This window comes from Heptranchias perlo, chromosome 17, assembly GCF_035084215.1.
Source record: "Heptranchias perlo isolate sHepPer1 chromosome 17, sHepPer1.hap1, whole genome shotgun sequence".
Classification (NCBI taxonomy): domain Eukaryota; kingdom Metazoa; phylum Chordata; class Chondrichthyes; order Hexanchiformes; family Hexanchidae; genus Heptranchias; species Heptranchias perlo.
Window position 1 is genome coordinate 17,598,735 of NC_090341.1, and position 19,577 is coordinate 17,618,311.

General features: G+C 43.9%; 1 protein-coding gene across 4 annotated transcripts in view; it reads left to right on the top strand.

Annotated features, from left to right (window-relative positions):
• Positions 1–19,577, top strand: part of LOC137334120 (POC1 centriolar protein homolog A-like) — a 115,787-nt gene that overhangs the window by 39,032 nt on the left and 57,178 nt on the right. For all 4 annotated transcript variants that reach the window (XM_067998638.1, XM_067998639.1, XM_067998637.1 and 1 more), the window contains exon 7: positions 2,499–2,632. In XM_067998638.1, coding sequence (XP_067854739.1) covers positions 2,499–2,632 — 134 coding nt within the window. The remainder of the gene's footprint in view (positions 1–2,498; positions 2,633–19,577) is intronic.

Below are 19,577 nucleotides of genomic sequence, written 5' to 3' on the forward strand. Positions count from 1 at the left end.
AGTGCAGCTCCAACAACACTCAAGAAGCTCGACACCATCGAAGATAAAGCAGCCCGCTTGATTGGCACCCCATCCACCACCCTAAACATTCACTCCCTTCACCACCGGCGCACTGTGGCTGCAGTGTGCACCATCCACAGGATGCACTGCAGCAACTCGCCAAGGCTTCTTCGACAGCACCTCCCAAACCCGCGACCTCTACCACCTAGAAGGACAAGCGCAGCAGGCGCATGGGAACAACACCACCTGCACGTTCCCCTCCAAGTCACACACCATCCCGACTTGGAAATATATCGCCGTTCCTTCATTGTCGCTGGGTCAAAATCCTGGAACTCCCTTCCTAACAGCACTGTGGGAGAACCGTCACCACACGGACTGCAGCGGTTCAAGAAGGCGGCTCACCACCACCTTCTCGAGGGCAATTAGGGATGGGCAATAAATGCCGGCCTTGCCAGCGACGCCCACATCCCGTGAACGAATAAAAAAAAAAATCCCTTTGACTAGATTTTGATGTTGACATCAGGGCATCTCCCACGTTACCCACCCCCCATTGTTCTTGCACAGAATAGAGGGCATGCGGTACCCATAGAACACCAGTTAGTTTGTACCTGAAAGGCAGAAATGTGCCGTCATTGTTTCAACTTTGCAGTGCGTTGTTTAGCTTCGAAAAGCCTTTTTAACCTATTTTCATTTATTTGATGCCTGTGCTAGCCTAATGGACCTTTTGACTATTTATTAGTGTTCAGTAATTTTTCTTTTGGTGATGTAATGACTGACATTGGTTGGTGTTGTTGAGCAACAGTAACTTCATGTATAACTGTTTCAAACGTTGTACAGAATGGTCCAAGCAGTTCAGTGTTATCTACAGTAATGAGTTGCCTTATTTTCCTGTTGTCAAATTGTGATTTAAGATTGTGAAAAATTTGCTTGGGGTCCTTGGCCCATGGCGCATTCGATTGGCTCCAGTTTGTGGGGGCTCATCTTCTTCTTCTTGAAAAATAAAAAAAACATCCTGAGGGCATGCTCTATTCCAGCACTTCTCTTCCAGACATTAATGTTGATACTAGCTTCAGAACCTGGAATTGTGCTTGCCTTAACTGGTATAATGTGTTAATCTAGCCAGTATTAAAGGCTATAAACCATGGGGATGGAGGGCACTGCTTTGTTTTTGATTGGAATTAATTAGCTTCCAAATGCAGCAGTTGTACTACTGAGGAGTAATCACCAACTTTGCCTGCAGCCTATGTATCAACTGGTATCATGTGATCCCTGAGAAAGAATTAAAGCGTGCACTGTTACCTAGAACATAGCTTCCTTGCTGCTCATGGAGACTGTTGTCTGCTCAAACAGTGCAGGCCAACCTTCAAACTCTCCCACTTAAAAGTTTTTCATCCAGTTCCTAAAATGGAATTGAAGAAGGAGTACTTATATCCCTACCCATGTAACCTTTGATCTCACTGCTGTGTAACCCTTTGTACTACAACTTATGATTTTGACTTCAGGATTTATTATAGTTCGTTACTGAAAGCTTGCGTAGATATAAAGGCCAGTGAAGATGCTCTCTGAGGCACAGGGAGTTGGGACGCTCATGTGAGAATGCTTTAAAATATAAAGGCTGAAAAATCTAGAGTAAGAAGGATAGAAAAGGACCAAAAATGAACAGGCTATAATGAGAGAAAAAGGAATGTAGATGAAAAGAGGAGGAAAAAGTGAGAAAAGTAGAGACAGTAAATAAGAGTGGGCGAGAATAATATATTAATGCTGTATTTATACTGCACTGGATTTTGTTTGTAAATCCTGCAGTTTACAGCTGAAAGGCACTTGGTGAATCCATCTCTATATAAAAATAGTTTGTGAAATGGGATGGTGGGATGTATTCCATGCGGTTAACACATAGATGGCACAAAACCTTTGGGCTGTCAAGGGGCAGTCCACTTGGCTACCTCATGGGCTGATTTAAAACGTGTTTCTATTGAAATAGCTGTGAATTGGAGTAACTTGCACACCTTTGCAAAGTGGTATTATTACTATGCAGGGTGTTTGTTTCGGCAGTCTCTCCTAGCAGTCAGGCAGTTTGTTCTTTGCAGTGGATTTGCTTGTCCTGATTGCACTACGAGGTCAGTGCTAGTTTGTGAAGGATGGCAACTGAAGATGGAAAGATTACCAGTCATGTTGGGTTGCCTCCATTCTTCAAATGTAGGTATCCACAGATCAAACTCTCTCTCTGTCATCCCATCATTTCCTTGATGAGGCTGCTTTAAATTTGGTATTGACCTCTTCCTTTTGTTTCTCAGCGACTGAGTCAAAATATAATGGTATTTAGTGGGTGGAGTATGCTTCTTCTTCTGCGTGAGGAACAGGGGAAATGTGGAGTGAACTGAGGTCATTTAATTCCAAAATGGCCAGGCTTTTCTACCTTAAAAAACCTGTTGGTGTGTGGGATACTTGCATTCAAAGAATGAAAACCGTTAAGTTAGGTAATCTTTATTTTCTTACAGTGCATAGTGCTGTGGTAAACTACCTCTCTTTCCATCCAACTGGAAACTATCTCATCACTGCATCTAATGATTCAACACTGAAGATACTTGATTTGCTGGAGGGAAAGTTACTGTACACCCTTCACGGTCATCAGGTGAGTTGGCTACATCAGAATTCTTTGCTTCAGTAGGAATTTTTTTATTTTCATAGTGGGGGGTCTCATTGTTTGCATGGCGTAGCTGTCTATGTATGATTGTGGCCAGAGTTTGTTTTTTGCTTTGTTTTTGTTTGTTGCCCTCAATTCCAAATTAGTTGGTTTTACATGTCTTGTCAAAGAAGTGCTTATTATAGTGAGAGCTTCTCTTAAGGCTACAAGGACAACAATTCAGATTGTTTGTTTCATTGCCCCTGGTTTCTATTGACTTTAAAGAAATCTCAACTGGAGCTAATACAAAACATCAGGTTCTTGATGGGTGCTAACTTTAAGATATTTTTGGGAAATAACCTCCTTGCAGCAGACTATTTTCTGTCACTCCAGAGTGCAGTATCTCCTCCTTACAAAAGGAGGAATTACCTTCATGTCCTGGATCCAACCATGCTGACCCTAGTATCATAGTTTCATAATAGGTGCAGCACAGGAGGAGGCCATTCAGCCCATCGTGCCTGTGCCGGCTCTTTGAAAGAGATATTCAATTAGTCCCATTCCCCTGCTCTTTCCCCATAGCCCTGTAAATTTTTTCCCTTCAAGTATTTATCCAGTTCACTTTCAAAAGTTACGATTGAATCTTCTTCCACCATCCTTTCAGGCAGAGCATTCCAGATTATTACAACTTGCTGCATAAAAAAATGTTTCCTCATGTCGCCCCTGGCTCTGTTGCCAATCACCTTAAACCTGTGTCCTCTGGTTACTGAGCCTTGTGCCACTGGAAACAGGTTCTCCTTATTTACTCTATCAAAACTGTTCATGATTTTGAACACTTCTATCAAATCTACTCTTAACCTTCTCTGCTCTAAGGAGAACAATTCCAGCTTCTCCAGTCTCTCCATATAACCGGAGTCCCTCGACCCTGGTACCATTCTAGTAAATCTCTTCTGCACCCTTTCTAAGGCCTTGATGTCTTTCCTAAAGTGTGGTGCCCAGAATTGAACACGCTATTCCAGCTGCGACCTAACCAGTGTTTTATAAAGGTTTAGCATTACTTCCTTGTTTTTGTGCTCTGTGCCTCCATTAATAACGCCAAATACCCCATTTGCTATTTTAACAGCCTTCTCAACTTGTCCTGCCACTTTCAAAGATTTGTGTACATACACACCCAGATCTCTCTCTTCCTGCACCCCCTTTAAAATTGTACCATTTAGTTTATATTGCCTCTCCTTATTCTTCCTACCAAAATGTATCGCTTCACACTTCTCTGCGTTAAACTTCTTCTGCCATGTGTCTGCCCGTTTCACCAGTTTGTTATTATCCTCAACAATGTGTACTACATTTCCAAGTTTCGTGTCATCTACAAACTTTGAAATTATACCCTCTATTCCCAAGTCCAGGTCACTAATATATATCAAAAAGAGCAGTGGTCCTAATACTGACCCCTGGGGAACACCACTGTATACTTCCCTCCAGTCTAAAAAACAACCGTTCACCACTACTCTCTGCTTTCTATCACTTAGCCAATTTTGTATCCGTGCTGCCACTGTCCCTTTAATCCCATGGGCTTCAATTTAGCTGACAAGTCTATTATGTGGTACTTTATCAAATGCCTTTTAAAAGTCCATGTACACAACACCAAATGCACTACCCTCATCAACACTCTCTGTTACTTCATCAAAGAACTCAATCAAGTCAGTCAAACACGATTTTCCCTTAACAAATCCGTGCTGACTTTCATTTATTAGCCCAAACTTTTCCAAGTGCCCATTAATTTTGTCCTGGATTATTGGCTTTAAAAGTTTCCGCATCACCGACTTTAGGCTGACTGGCCTGTAATTGCCAGGTTTATCACTCTCCCCTTGTTAAACAAGGGTGTAACATTTGCAGTCCTCGAGTCCTTTGGGACCATCCCCATAATCTAAGCAGGATTGGAAGATTGTGGCCAGAGCCTCTGCAATTTCCACCCTTACTTCGCTTAGTGGTGACGGGTGACGTTTCCACTTTGAGCGCTGCCAATCTTTTAAATATCTCCTCTTTATCTATTTTTATCTGATCCAATACCACCTCCTTTACTACTACAATGGCAGCATCCTCTAGTGAATACCCATGCGAAATAGCCCTTTAGTTCCTCAGCCATGCCCTCTGCTTCCACAAGAAGATCTGCTTTCTTGTCCCTAATCTGTCCCACCCTTCCTTTGACTATCCTTTTACTGCTTATATGTTTATAAAAGACTTTTGGGTTCTCTTTTATGTTAGTAGTTAATCTATTCTTATGCTTTCTCTTTGCCCCTCTTCTTTCCGTTTTTAGATCTCCTCTGTATTTTCTGTATTTAGCTTGGTTTGCTACTGTATTATGAACCTTACATTTGTCAGATGCCTCCTTTTTCTGTTTCATTTTAATCTCTATACCTTTAGTCATCCAGGGAGCTCTAGCTTTGGATGCCTTCCTTTCCTCCTCGTGGGAATGTGCCTACTCTATACTCGAACCATCTCCTCGTTGAAGACCTCCCATTGTTCAATTACTCTTTTGCCTACCAATTTTTGATTCCAATCCACCTGGGCAAGATTCCTTGTTAACTCAGTGAAATTAGCCCTCCTCTAGTTAAGCATTTTCACATTTGATTGTGTCTTGTCCTTTTTCATAACTGTTTTAAACCAAATGATATTATGATCACTCTTCCCCAAATGCTCCCCCACTGAAACATGCTCCACTTGCCCCACTTCATTCCCCAGAACTATATCCAGCACTGCTTCCTTCCTCATTGGGCTGGAAACAAACTATTCCAGAAAATTGTCTCTACAAGTTTCAGAAATTCCTCCCCCTCTTTATCCTTTACACTATTACTATCCCAGTCTATACTGGGATAATTGAAGTCCTCTATCATCACAACTCTATAGTTCTTGCATCTTTCTGTAATTTGCCCGCAAATTTTCTCTATCTCCTTCCCACTATTTGGTGGCCTATAGTATACACCAAGTAGCGTAATAGCTCCTCTGTTGTTCTTTAATTCTAACCACATAGATTCCGTCTTTGATCCCTCAACTACATCAGTGCTCTAATCGTTCGTTTGATCAATACAGCCACCCCCTCCCTACTTTCTTTCATAGAAACATAGAAAATAGGAGCAAGAGTAGGCCATTCGGCCCTTCGGGCCTGCTCCGCCATTCAAAATGATCATGGCTGATAGTCTAACTCAGTACCCTGTTCCCGCTTTTTCCCCCATATCCCTTGATCCCTTTAGCATTAAGAAATATATCTATCTCCTTCTTGAATACATCTGATGACTTGGCCTCCACTACCTTCTGTGGTAGAGAATTCCACAGGTTCACCACCCTCTGAGTGAATAAATTTCTCCTCATCTGTGTTCTAAATGGCATACCCCGTATCCTGAGTCTGTGACCCCTGCTTCTGGACTCCCCAGCCATCGGGAACATACTCCCTGCATCAAGTCTGTCTCGCCCTGTTAGAATTTTATATGTTTCGATGGGATCACTTCTCATTCTTCTAAACTCTAGTGAATATAGGCCTAGTCGACCCAGTTTCTCCTTATACGTCAGTCCTGCCATCCCAGGAATCAGTCTGGTAATCCTTCGTTGCACTCCCTCCATGACAAGGACATCCTTCCTCAGATAAGGAGACCAAAACCGCACACAATACTCCAGATGTGGTCTCACCAAGGCCCTGTATAATTGCAGTAAGACATATCCCTGCTCCTGTACTCAAATCCTCTTGCAATGAAGGCCAACATACCATTCGCCTTCCCAACTGCTTGTTGCACCCGAATGCTTGCTTTCAGCGACTGGTGTACAAGGACATCCAGGTCTCGCTGCACCTCCCTTTTTCCCAATCTATCACCATTCAGATAATAATCTGCCTTTCCGTTATACTGCATCTCCATGTTCTTGCCCACTCACCCAACTTGTCTCAATCACATTGGAGCCTCTTTGCATCCTCCTCACAGCTCACATTCCACCCCAGCTTTGTGTCATCTGCAAACTTGGAAATGCTACATTTAGTTCCCTCATCCAAATCATTGAAATAGATTGTGAATAGCTGGGGCCCAAGCACCGATCCCTGCGGTACCCCACTAGTCATTGCCTGCCACCCGGAAAAAGACCCGTTTATTCCTACTCTCTGTTTCCTGTCTGTCAACCAATTCTCAATCCATGCCAATATCTTCCCCCCAATCCCATGTGCTTTAATTTTGCACACTAACCTCTTGTGTGGGACCTTATCAGAAGCCTTCTGAAAATCCAAATGAACCACATCCACTGGTTCTCCCCTACCTATTCTATGACTTACATCCTCAAAAAACTCCAGTAGATTTGTTAAGCATGATTTTCCTTTCATAAACCCATGCTGACTTTGTCCAATCCCGCTAAAGCCCTCCAAGTGTTCTGTTATCACATCTTTTATAATAGAGTCTAGCATTTTCCCCACTACTGATGTTAGGCTAACTGGTCTGTAATTCCCTGTTTTTTCTCTCCCTCCTTTTTGAAATAGTGGGGTTACATTTGCCACCCTCCAATCTGTAGGAACTGTTCCAGAGTCTATAGAATTTTGGAAGATGATCACCAATGCATCCATTATTTCCAGGGCCACTTCCTTTAGTACTCTGGGATGTAGATTATCAGGCCTTGGTGATTTGTCAGCCTTTAGCCCCATTAATTTCCCTAGCACTTTTTTTTTTACTAATACTGGTTTCCTTCAGTTCCTCCCTCTCACTAGACCCTTGGTTCCCTAACATTTCTGGGAGGTTATTTGTGTCCTCCTTTGTGAAGACAGAACCAAAGTATGTGTTCAATTGTTCTGCCGTTTCTTTGTTCCCCATTATAATTTCCCCCATTTCTGACTGTCTTCACTAATCTTTTTCTCTCGACATATTTATAGAAGCTTTACAGTTAGTTTTTATGTTCCCTGCTAGTTTACTCTCATACTCTATTTTCCCCCTCTTAATCAATCTCTTTGTCCTCCTTTGCTGAATTCTGAACTGCTCCCAATCCTCAGGCTTGCTGCTTTTTCTGGCAATTTTATTTGTCTCCTCTTTGGATCTAATACTATCCCTAATTTCTTTTGTAAGCCACGGTTGAGCCACCTTTCCTGTTTTATTTTTGCGCCAGACAGGAATGAATAATAGTAATTCCTGCACACGTTCTTTAAATATTAGTCATTGCCTATCCACCAACATCCCTTTTAGTAAAGTTCCCCAATCTATCATAGCCAACTCGCACCTCATACTTTCGTAATTTCCTTTATTTAGATTCAGGACCCTAGTTTCGGATTCAACTACTTCACTCTCCATCTTAATGAGAAATTCTATCATGTTATGGTCGCTGTTCCCTAAGGGACCCCGCACAACAAGATTGTTAATGAATCCTTTCTCATTGCACAATACCCAGTCTCGGATCGTCTGTTCTCTAGTTGGTTCCTCAACGTATTGATCTAGAAAACCACCACGTACACGGTCCAGGAATTCCTCCCCCACAGTATTATTGCTAATTTGGTTTGACCAATCTATATGTCGATTAAAGTCACCCATGATTATAGTTGTACCCTTCTTGCATGCGTCTCTAATTTCCTGTTTAATGCCCGCCCCTACATCTCCACTACTAACCCTAATGCAGCGTTTGGGGGCCTACAGAAAACCCCCAGCAACGTTTTCTGCCCCTTGGTGTTTCTTAGCTCCGCCCATACAGATTCCACATCGTGATTTTCCGAGCCAATATCCTTCCTCACTATTGCATTGATTTCCTCCTTTACTAACACCGCCTTTCTCTTTTTGCCTGTCCTTCCTAAATATTGAATACCCCTGGATGTTCAGTTCCCATCCTTGGTCACCCTGCAGCCATGTCTCTGTAATCGCAACTATATCATAACTGTTAATATCTATCTGCATTGTTAATTCATCTAGCTTATTGCGAATGCTCTGCACACTAAGGCACAATGCCTTTAGACTTGTCTTTTCAAGATTGCTAGTCATCTTAGTTTTATTTTGCACTCTGGCCCTAATTGTTTCTCACCCTTGTTTTCTCTGCCTTCCACTATTGCTTCTTCCCTTTCTGTCTTTTGTTTCTTTCCTTGTTTCCCCCTCTGCTGTCTACCTGCTCAGATTCCCATCCCCCTGCCATTCTAGTTTAAACCTCCCCCAACAGCACTAGCAAACACCCCCACGAGGACATCAGTCCCGGTCCCGGTCGGGTGTAACCCGTCCCGCTTGTACAGGTCCCATCTTCCCCAGAACCGGTCCCAATGTCCCAGGAATCTAAATCCCTCCCTCCTACACCATCCCTGCAGCCACGCATTCATCTGGTCTATTCTCCTGTTCCTATACTCACTAGCACGTGGCACTGGTAGTTATCCTGAGATCACTACCTTTGAGGTCCTGCTTTTTAATTTGTCTCCTAACTCCTTAAATTCACCTTGCAGGACATCATCCCTTTTTTTAACCTATGTCGTTGGTACTGATATGGACCACGACTGCTGGCTGTTCACCCTCCCCCTCCAGAATGCCCTGCAGCCACTCTGTGACATCCTTGACCCTATCACCAGGGAGGCAACATACCATCCTGCAGTCACGTTTGCGGCCGCAGAAACGCCTATCTGTTCCCCTTACAATTGAATCCCCTATCAATATAGCCCTGCCACTCTTATTCCTCCCCTCCTGTGCAGCAGAGCCACCCGTGGTGCCATGAACTTGGCTCTTGCTGCTTTCCCCTGATAAGCCATCTCCCCCAACAGTATCTAAAGCGATATATCTGTTTGAGAGGGAGATGGCCCCAGGGGACTCCTGCTCTACCTGCCTGGTCCTTTTACTCTGCCTGGCGGTCACCCATTTCCTTTCTGCATGCGTAATCCTTACCTGAACGTGCTATCCACGATAATCTCAGCATCGCGGTTGCTCCACAGTGAATCCACCTGCAGCTCCAGCCCCGAAATGCGGTTAGCCAGTAGCTGCAGCTGGACACAGTTCCTGCACACATGGTCGCCAGGGACACCGGTCATGTCCATTACTTCCCACATAGTGCAGGAGGAGCATATCACGGGTGCGAGCTCTGCTGCCATGACTTGCCTTAGATTTACACTGCGTTCACCTCTCTAGACTCTCTTCCCGCTCTCTAGACTCTCCTTTCACACTGCGCTCAGCTCTCGGATTCTCCTTTTACACTGCGCTCAGCTCTCGGATTCTCCTTTTACACTACGCTCAGCTCTCGGATTCTCCTTTTGCACTGCGCGCAGCTCTCGGACTCTCCTCCCGCTCTCGGACTCTCCTTTTACACCGCGCTCACCTCTCGGGCCCTCCTCCCGCTCTCGGGCCCTCCTCCAGCTCTCGGGCCCGCCTTTTACACCGCGCTCACCTCTCGGACTTTCCTCTCGCTCTCGGGACTCTCCTTTTACACTGCGCTCACCTCTCGGTCTCTCCTCTCGCTCTCGGACTCTCCTCCAGCTCCCGGGCTGAGACTTTCTTTCCTCCCTTATCTTTCCTGACTACCTTGTCGCCAGGAATGTTAAGTACACAATCCTCCCCTTCTTTGAGCCAGGCCTCTCTTATTGCCACTATATCATAGTCCCATGTGGCGACTTGAGCCTGCAGCTCACTAACCTTATTTACTACACTACGTGCGTTTGTACACATGCACTCCAAACTCAGCTTAGACTGCCTCGCATTTGCCCCTTGTCTGATTCCTCCTATTTCTGAACTATTCTTTACTCTAGTTCTGTTTGTCTCTCCTAGTCCTCTGTGCGCCTTGTTTCTCCTCTCTAATGTTTCATCCTGGTATTCATGCCCCTGCCAAATTAGTTTAAACTCTGGTACTGGATGTGAGGCTTTAACCTTCCATTTTAGCCTCCAAGTCCTTCACCCAAATATCAGTTCGTGGGAGTAAACTAGGCTTCTGAATTAGATTGGAGATGCTTGGCCTAAATAAATATTATTAGGTCTTGGCTTACACCCCCCACTGCCATTTCTAATATTAGATGTGGATGCAATCCTGATAGGAGGGGTGTGTATATGCTGTGCACATGACTGAAGACCTACAAGTTCTGCAGCCTGCCGCACCCAGACAATTAAATTTGTCCATGATATTGAAAGGGTTCAAATTGCAGTTTTGCAATTTCCCCATCTAACATTTTTTTGTTGCTGTGTACATGAGATCTAAGAAATCCATATGTTACAAAATGTGCTTCCAAGCACCATTCTATGTACAGTATTTTAGTTTTTACAGTGAAGGTAATTTGAAGAATGTTTAGTTTGTAATACTGATCATCTACCTTGTTTCAAAATTCTGGCTCAAAGTTGTATAGTTTTTGTAACTTGAGGCAGAGTTACAGTCGCTGCTGGTGGTGAGAACATTTATTTAAAGTGTTTTCTAAAATTCCCAACTATGTCAGTATAACCTGATTGTGGGCAGCTTTATGACACTGCAGCTTTAACATTCAGTGTTAACTTGTTTTAACAGAATATACAATGAAATACCCAATTGTCTTCACTCATGAGAAAGACTGTTATATAACTGCAACCAAATCCTTGTGTGTAATGAAATCTGTCATTTCTGGAATAATCTAGGTTTCTGTAGTTCTCCATTGTGCCCTGTCTTTAATGACGAGACTCAGCATTTTGGATATTTGTTTTAATCTCACAAGGGGAAGGGACAAACTTATAATAACATGATATTATTGACAATCTCTTGTAACAAGTATCTTGTATGATATTTACTGAAAGTATACAAAGTTGAGCAAGGAACCGAGCAAAGATAAATCTTTGTTCCTTGCAAGGTTGTGTAAAATGATGCTCAATTGTACTTCTTTTTTGTCCTGAATAGAATGTAGATCTAGGTAGGCCAGTGAATTATCATGAATTCTATAAGTAGCTGAAAAATGTAAGTTGTATCTCTGGTTGTTGCGTAATTGTTAAAATAATATTCGATCAGGATGCAAAGGTAGTCTTGAGTATTTCACAAAGGAATTAAACCCAAACTTGATCATGTTATTTCCAGAACCTTTATTTTCACATAATTTTGGAAAGCTATAATGACCTCTTTTTGTTATTTTTTTACTGTAAGTTGTGTGGAGTAAGATGGTAATTTAAAAATTGTGTTCCTCTTCTGAATCAAGTTTTTAACTTTAGTCCCTGTAACTGTTAGTACAAGATGAATTTGAAAGATGTTAACGAAATTTGGGATATATGCACTGTAATAAAAATCCTCATCTATAAAGTAAACTATCACTTTATATCATAGCTTTGGTTTGGTTTCCGAGATCTGGAACTGACTGTAAACCAGAACACTTGTTTATGAGGTCTGTTTCAGACTAGTGAACTCAAATCCATGGCTTTGACCTCAATGAGAAAGGGTAGTGAGCCTTCAGAAGACAGGGAGTGTTGTTTATCACAATAGGCCGCTTTAAACTGAGAAGTTGCATTTCCATTCCTGCTCCTGTCTGTTTAGGAAATAAATTCAGGAATGAGTATGAAAAACTAAAGTTCTTTTAGATACTGAACTATTTAAGTATTTAGGTCTGAGATTGCTAGGTTGGGCAAGGGTGGAAATTGGACATTTTGTCTGCTGAGGTGGTATGGAGTATGGGATGGAACTTGGATCTGTCAGAAATCCCAAATCTGTTGGGGGAGGAGGGCAGTTGCGTCTTTTACCTGCCCGACCCTATATCTCGGCAGCAGTTTGGGGCATGTCTAATAGGGTCGAAAAGGAGGAGAGAAAGTTAAGGAGGGAATTCCAGAGCATGGGACCTAGGCGGCTGAAGACACAGCTGCCAATGGTGGACGAAGAGAGCGGGGTATGTACAAAAGACCAAAGGAGAGAAATTAATTACCATCTGACTGTAGTCCTTCCTATTCCCATTAGGGAAAGAATTTTTATCTTTCTTCAGTCCATTGAGGGATTTGGGGCCCGATATTAGGAGGGAGGCGGGTTGGCAGCGGGGGGTAGACTGGGCGCGTGGGTAACGCACCCAGTGAAATCGGGGTGCTCCACACGCAATCGCAGCTTAATTGAAGGTACTTACCTTGGCTTCCGGGTTTCGCGCTGGAAAGCTGCGCAGCGGGCGGACTGCGCAGGCGCATCAGAGGCTGTCAGCTGGAGGAGCCCTCTTTAAAGGGGCAGTCCTCCACTGACTGATGCTGCAGAAAATAGGCAAAATTACAGCATGGAGCAGCCCAAGGGAAAGGCTGCTCCCAGGTTTAATGATGCCTCACTCCAGGTCTTACTGGATGGGGTGAGGAGGAGGAGGAGAACAGAGATCTTCTCCCCGGCGGACGGGAGGAAGTGGCCTGCCTCTGCCACCACGGAGGTCTGGCTCAAGGCGGCAGAGGAGGTCACCTTCACCACCAACATATTGCGCACCTGCATAGAGCGCAGGGTGCACTTCAATGACCTAAGTTGGTCAGCCGAAGTGAGTACACTTACTCATTCCCCAACATTCCATCTGCTACATCAGCGCCCCCACCCCACATCTCCTTCTGCACTGCCAACACAACTCTATCAGTCACTCCTCACACCCACTCAAAGCTCATCCTCATCTTAACTGCACTTACTCACCTTGCCAGTACTCATCCCACCACTACCACTCACCCCAATCCTCATACAATCTCATGGCTCTATCTCATACTCACCCTCTCATGCATCTCTTTCACGGTCAGCCTCACTCAAGCTGCCACTACCTGTGCTGCAGCCACAGGGCATGCATCACAGATGTGTAGTAGGAAGCGTAAGGCTGAACGTGTTGTGAGCATGAAGGGGATGCACAAGGGTGTTTGAGGGTTTGTCATGGTTTTTAACTTATATTTAATTTCTGATCAACTCACATTACATATTATATTGGCACCACCACTGCCACGTCTATGCGAATCTTGTCTGGTTTGTGCAATAATGCCCTTTCCTGAGGATCACCTTGAAGACCCACAACTGATGCCACCCATTGTGTCACTGCAGAGTGGGTGTTGGTGTATTTGCAGGGCTCTTTTGTGCAGACGACTGAGAGATGTCGGCGATGTCCCCGGTGGCACCCTGGAAGGATGCGGAGGAGAAGTTGTTGAGGGCAGTGGTCACTTTGACAGCGACAGGTAAGAAAATGGTGCTTGAGCCAGCCGGGAGCAGCTAAGCATGAAGGAGGCTGCAGATGTCCACGACTACATGTCGAGTGACTCTGAGCCTCCGTATGCACTGCTGCTCAGAGAGGTCCAGGAAGCTGAGCTTTGGTCTGTGGACCCTGTGGCGAGGGTAGTGCCTTCTGTGACGCATCTCTCTCTGCGGTTGCCCTCCCTCCTGCTGTGCAGGTGGATGTGTCACAGCACTCTGTTGTGGAGCTCCACGTGTCAGAGGTGGACAGTGTGGCCGGCGAGGCTGGTGATGCTGTTCGTCCTCCAAGGAGGTCATGACTGCAGCTATGGCAGCCCCCATCTGGAAGATGTATGTTTGAGGGGATCTGCAAGGTAGGTAAATGTGTCTGTACACCGGGGTAAGTGTGCAAGTTGGTGAATTTTATTGTTAGGAGGAGGGTGGTGGTGGCCAAACTTTGTCCAAAGTGACAGAGTGGCCTCCTGTAATGAGTGAGGGTCCCCCCCCCCCGTCAAATGGACCTTTGCAGCTGCCACAGGCTGATGGCTGCAACACGTCCATTTGAACTGGGAGTGTTTCTCCCAGTCAGGTCTGTAAACAACCTGAAGTACCTACTTAATTACCTTAAGTGGCACCCCGTCGGCTTTAATTGCCGGCGGGAGTCCCACATGCGGGGGCTGCGCACGCATGTAAGCACGTCAGTGGGGAATCCGGAAGTGGGCGGGTTTGAGCTGGGCTCCGGACCCGCCCCGGGAATCCCCGATTTTCGGAGCCCCCCCCCCCACGAACCCGCCGGCTCGGGGGTCCGAAAATTGAGCCCTTGGTCTCCCCCCCACTGGAGTGGCAGTGTGCCATTCCGATTCTATACTGACCAGGGAGGAAGGTAAATAGCAGCTGAAAGCAATTTAAAAAATATATATGGTTTGATTGGTTTTCTGGTAGTTGCTAGTTCCAGATTGCTGGGTTTGTGAAATAAATTATTGATTTAATTGGGTGGTTGCTTAGCTTGTTTAGTGCTGCTTGCTTATTGCTGATGGGTAGCTTTTCTTGCCTGTCTGATGAATTAAATGGTTTTTGGTTCATTCACCTTTAGTCAACAGGATACTTCAGCCAATCAGTATGATTAGTTAAGGGCCATTTTAGCTAACCATGATTTTCTTTTTGCATGGTGGATACTTTTGAGGTGTGACAACCACTTTCCACGTGTGATTTCTTGTGGATGTGCACGATATGCAAGATTTTTTAATATATTGGCAATATTTGAAAAGTCAATCGAATGATCTATTTCTGTACACATTAAGTTTACTATCTGTGTCATGATTTCTCTTTTGTGCATTTTATGTTGGCATTTGTAATAAAACGCTGTATCGATATTTTATTTGGTTATCAGCCTTGCCATTAGTTCCCAGCCATCAGTCAGGAACGCTGTTTAAATTTGTATTTTGCAGTCAGCAGACTTTGCCCACAGGTTCCCTGCTGGCAACAGTATTTAACATTTTAATTGGCCATTAACCTGCTGGTTCCCCACAGGGAAGAGTGTTTAATCCATTACCCGGCCTCACCAGGTTTCTGGCTGTCAGCTGGGAATAACATTTAAACATTTTCTTTGGCGATCATCCGGCCTTAGTGCCAATGCAGTCAGGTACAGCCTGAGTGAGTTAGTCTCACTCCCAGTGTTTGTAGTTCTTTTTAGTCCCATTCATGGTGTTTCATAGAAGTAAAACTATAGAATTTTACTGCACAGAAGTAGGCTGTTAGGATCCTTATGTCTGTGCTAGCTGTTTGCGAGAGCAATCCAAAATTAGTCTCACTGCCTTGCTCTCTGCCTATAACAGTGTATCATTCTCCACTTTTATGCACATTTTCCATAAAAGATGCAATAGTCTGTGCCTCAACAACATTCTGCATAAAGACATTCCTCCTAACCTCTCTCATCACATTCTTGGTGATAATTTGAAATTGGTGACCTCTCGTCATTAACTCCCCAACCAGAGAAAATAGCCTTTCCAATTCACTCTGTAAAAACCCTTGATAATTTTAAATACCTTTGTTAAATCTCTTGGCCTTCATAGCTCCAGTAGAAATAGTTCCAGTATCTCAAGTCTATAGTTTCTCATTTTTGATATCATGCAGGAGAATATAAGCTGTATGCTCTCCATAGCTTTAAAATTCTTCCTATGATTTTTGTTGAACCTTGAAGTTTTTTCAGGGTGCTTTCCAGTATCACCGTATGAATATAACTTTGCTTCCACTTTTTGTAAGCAATGATAAAATTTACATTTTAGCGCTCAGATTGCGTTTTGTCAGTTGGAAGAGCAAGGATGATGACAAAGATTAAGTAAGAATAGAAAGGAAATTGGTGGACGTGTTAGTTACCCTTTTTAAACATAATTCTAATTTGAAAAATAAAAGGATGTTATCACCTTTTTATATATAAAAAATATACCTGCTCCTAATTTAATCATGATGAATCTGTGTTTTTTGTTTACTAATTATCCACTGATGTAATAAGCATCAGTAAAGAACATATCAGATAGAACAACGTTCAAAAACAAAAGTGGAAAACGTGAAGCATTTAAGAGTAGTGTTCCTTGTGCTCACAGAACAGCTTGTTCTGAGAAATCTGCCAGCTGTATTTATTTGTGTGGGTGAATGTGCCTGTTCTAGACTTGACATGTGTTTTTGTCTGGCAGTTCACCAGTATTCTGGGAGGGGACTGAGGAAGTGATAGATTAGAAGGGGAAGTGATAGTATTCCAGAAATATGCTTTGACGTAAGAAGACCTCTGTTTCAGGCGCCTGGTATGTAAGATACCAGCTGATCGTTGCTAGTTTACCCAGGGAGTGGGGCCAAGTTTACATTCCTGTATATAATTATAACTTAGATGGTCCTTCCTTTCCAAGGTTGGTGTTAAGTAAGACCTTTTCAGTTTCAGGCTGATGACATTTTACAGCTGCTTTTCCATATATGTACTTGTTTGAATGAAGGTGGTGATGGGTTCATTCAATGAGAGAAAGCTTAAAGGTTTTACATGTGTTTAACACTCAATCATTTTAATTCTGCATCAAGCTAATGGCACATAATTTGTTTTACTTCAGCAACTACTAAATGTCTTGCATTAGCATAATTTTTGGTGAATTATATACATAGAGGATATTCACAATAGTGAATTATAAAAGTTCTGACAGAAGTATGAAAGATCCATAACTTATGGGTTCATTCGGGGCAAGAAAGTTTGTTTTTCTGGATGAGTGAAACAATTCTTAAAACTTAGTCACTGGTGAGATAGTCTGTTTGTTCTGTTGGTTCACATGGTGGGACATTGTGTTTCTTTGTATTAATTCTCTGACTATGTGCTACACTGAACAGCAGTTATTTCAGTGTGTGCATTCTTAAAAAAAAATCATACTTGTAGGAAATGAAATTACTGATAACAACCATGGACAGTTTAAATTAGGAAATATTAAATCTTACAGATTGAGATTCTTTTTCTCTGTCTTTTCTCTTTACCCTCTCCAAATGGAGTACCTTATCAGTGATTTCGTAGTTGCCAGGCAAGTACTATAGTTGCTTGATTCATGTGTCACTGTTCAAGCCACGAGCCATCATGTTTCAAATATTTCCAAAACATTTTACATGGCAGCACATTTGGAGAAAATGTTCCATGAAAAACTTCAAATAGTCAAGTCAGAAGTATTTGAAACAGTAATAGTAATTCTGCAGTAAAGTTTGATTTTTCAAACGTGAGTACTTGATGAACAGTGCCTACTCAATTTGTAAAAGAAGTCTTGAAAAATTTAAGGCCGGCTCAAACCTATTGCCTAGAATAAAATCTAAATTTATGAAGAAGTAGTGATAAGTTGAAGTAGATGGTCCTGCAGTTTATTTTGAAGTTCATTTTGTGTTAGAAGGATTTCAAATTTGAAAACGCAATGCACTAATTTCAACAGTTTAAAAACAATATTGGCCCTTTTAAAAAAGGTATGCAATGAGACCGATCTTCCTCTCCTGGCTCTGATTGGGAGCAATTAGGTTTTTAAAAATTCGTTCATGGGATGTGGGCGTCGCTTGCAAGGCCAGCATATATTGCCCATCCCTAATTGCCCTTGAGAAGGTGGTGGTGAGCCGCCTTCTTGAACCGCTGCAGTCCGTGTGGTGAAGGTTCTCCCACAATGCTGTTAGGAAGGGAGTTCCAGGATTTTGACCCAGCGACGATGAAGGAACGGCGATATATTTCCAAGTTGGGATGTGTGTGACTGGGAGGGGAACGTGCAGATGTGTTGTTCCCACGTGCCTACTGCCCTTGTCCTTCTAGGTGGTAGAGGTTGCGGGTTTGGGAGGTGCTGTGCAAGAAGCCTTGGCGAGTTGCTGCAGTGCATCCTGTGGATGGTATACACTGCAGCCACTGTGCGCCAGTGGTGAAGGGAGTGAATGTTTACGGTGGTGGATGGGGTGCCAATCAAGCGGGCTGCTTTGTCCTGGATGGTGTGGAGCTTCTTGAGTGTGGTTGGAGCTGCACTCATCCAAGCAAGTGGAGAGTATTCCATCACACTCCTGACTTGTGCCTTGTAGATGGTGGAAAGGCTTTGGGGAATCAGGAGGTGAGTCACTGGCCGCAGAATACCCAGCCTCTGACCTGTGCTTGTAGCCTCAATATTTATATGGCTGGTCCAGTTAAGTTTCTGGTCAATGGTGACTCCCAGGATATTGATGGTGGGGGATTCAGTGATGGTAATGCCGTTGAATGTCAAGGGGAGGTGGTTAGACACTCTCTTGTTGGAGATGGTCATTGCCTGGCACTTGTCTGGCGCGAATGTTACTTGCCACTTATGAGCCCAAGCCTGGATGTCGTCTAGGTCTTGCTGCATGCGGGCTCGGACTGCTTCATTATCTGAGGGGTTGCGAATGGAACTGAAAACTGTGCAATCACCAGCGAACATCCCCATTTCTGACCTTATGATGGAGGGAAGGTCATTGATGAAGCAGCTGAAGATGGTTGGGCCTCGGACATTGCCCTGAGGAACTCCTGCAGCAATGTCCTGGAGCTGAGAAGATTGACCTCCAACAACTACTACCATCTTCCTTTGTGCTAGGTATGACTCCAGCCACAGGAGAGTTTTCCCCCTGATTCCCATTGACTTCAATTTTACTGGGGCTCCTTGATGCCACACTCGGTCAAATGCTGCCTTGATGTCAAGGGCAGTCACTCTCGCCTCACCTCTGGAATTCAGCTCTTTTGTCCATGTTTGGACCAAAGCTGTAATGAGGTCTAGAGCCGAGTGGTCCTGGCGGAACCAAACTGAGCATCGGTGAGCAGGTTATTGGTGAGTAAGTGCCGCTTGATAGCACTGTCGACGACACCTTCCATCACTTTGCTGATGATTGAGAGTAGACTGATGGGGCGGTAATTGGCCGGATTGGATTTGTCCTGCTTTTTGTGGACAGGACATACCTGGGCAATTTTCCACATTGTCGGGTAGATGCCAGTATTGTAGTTGTACTGGAACAGCTTGGTTAGAGGCGCAGCTAGTTCTGGAGCACAAGTCTTCAGCACTACAGCTGGGATGTTGTTGGGGCCCATAGCCTTTGCTGTATCCAGTGCACTCAGCCGTTTCTTGATATCACATGGAGTGAATCGAATTGGCTGAAGACTGGCTTCTGTGATGGTGGGGATATCGGGAGGAGGCCGAGATGGATCATCCACTCAACACTTCTGGCTAAAGATGGTTACAAACACTTCAGCCTTGTCTTTTGCACTCACGTGCTGGACTCCGCCATCATTGAGGATGGGGATGTTTACAGAACCTCCTCCTCCTGTTAGTTATTTAATTGTCCACCACCATTCACGACTGGATGTGGCAGGACTGCAGATCTTTGATCT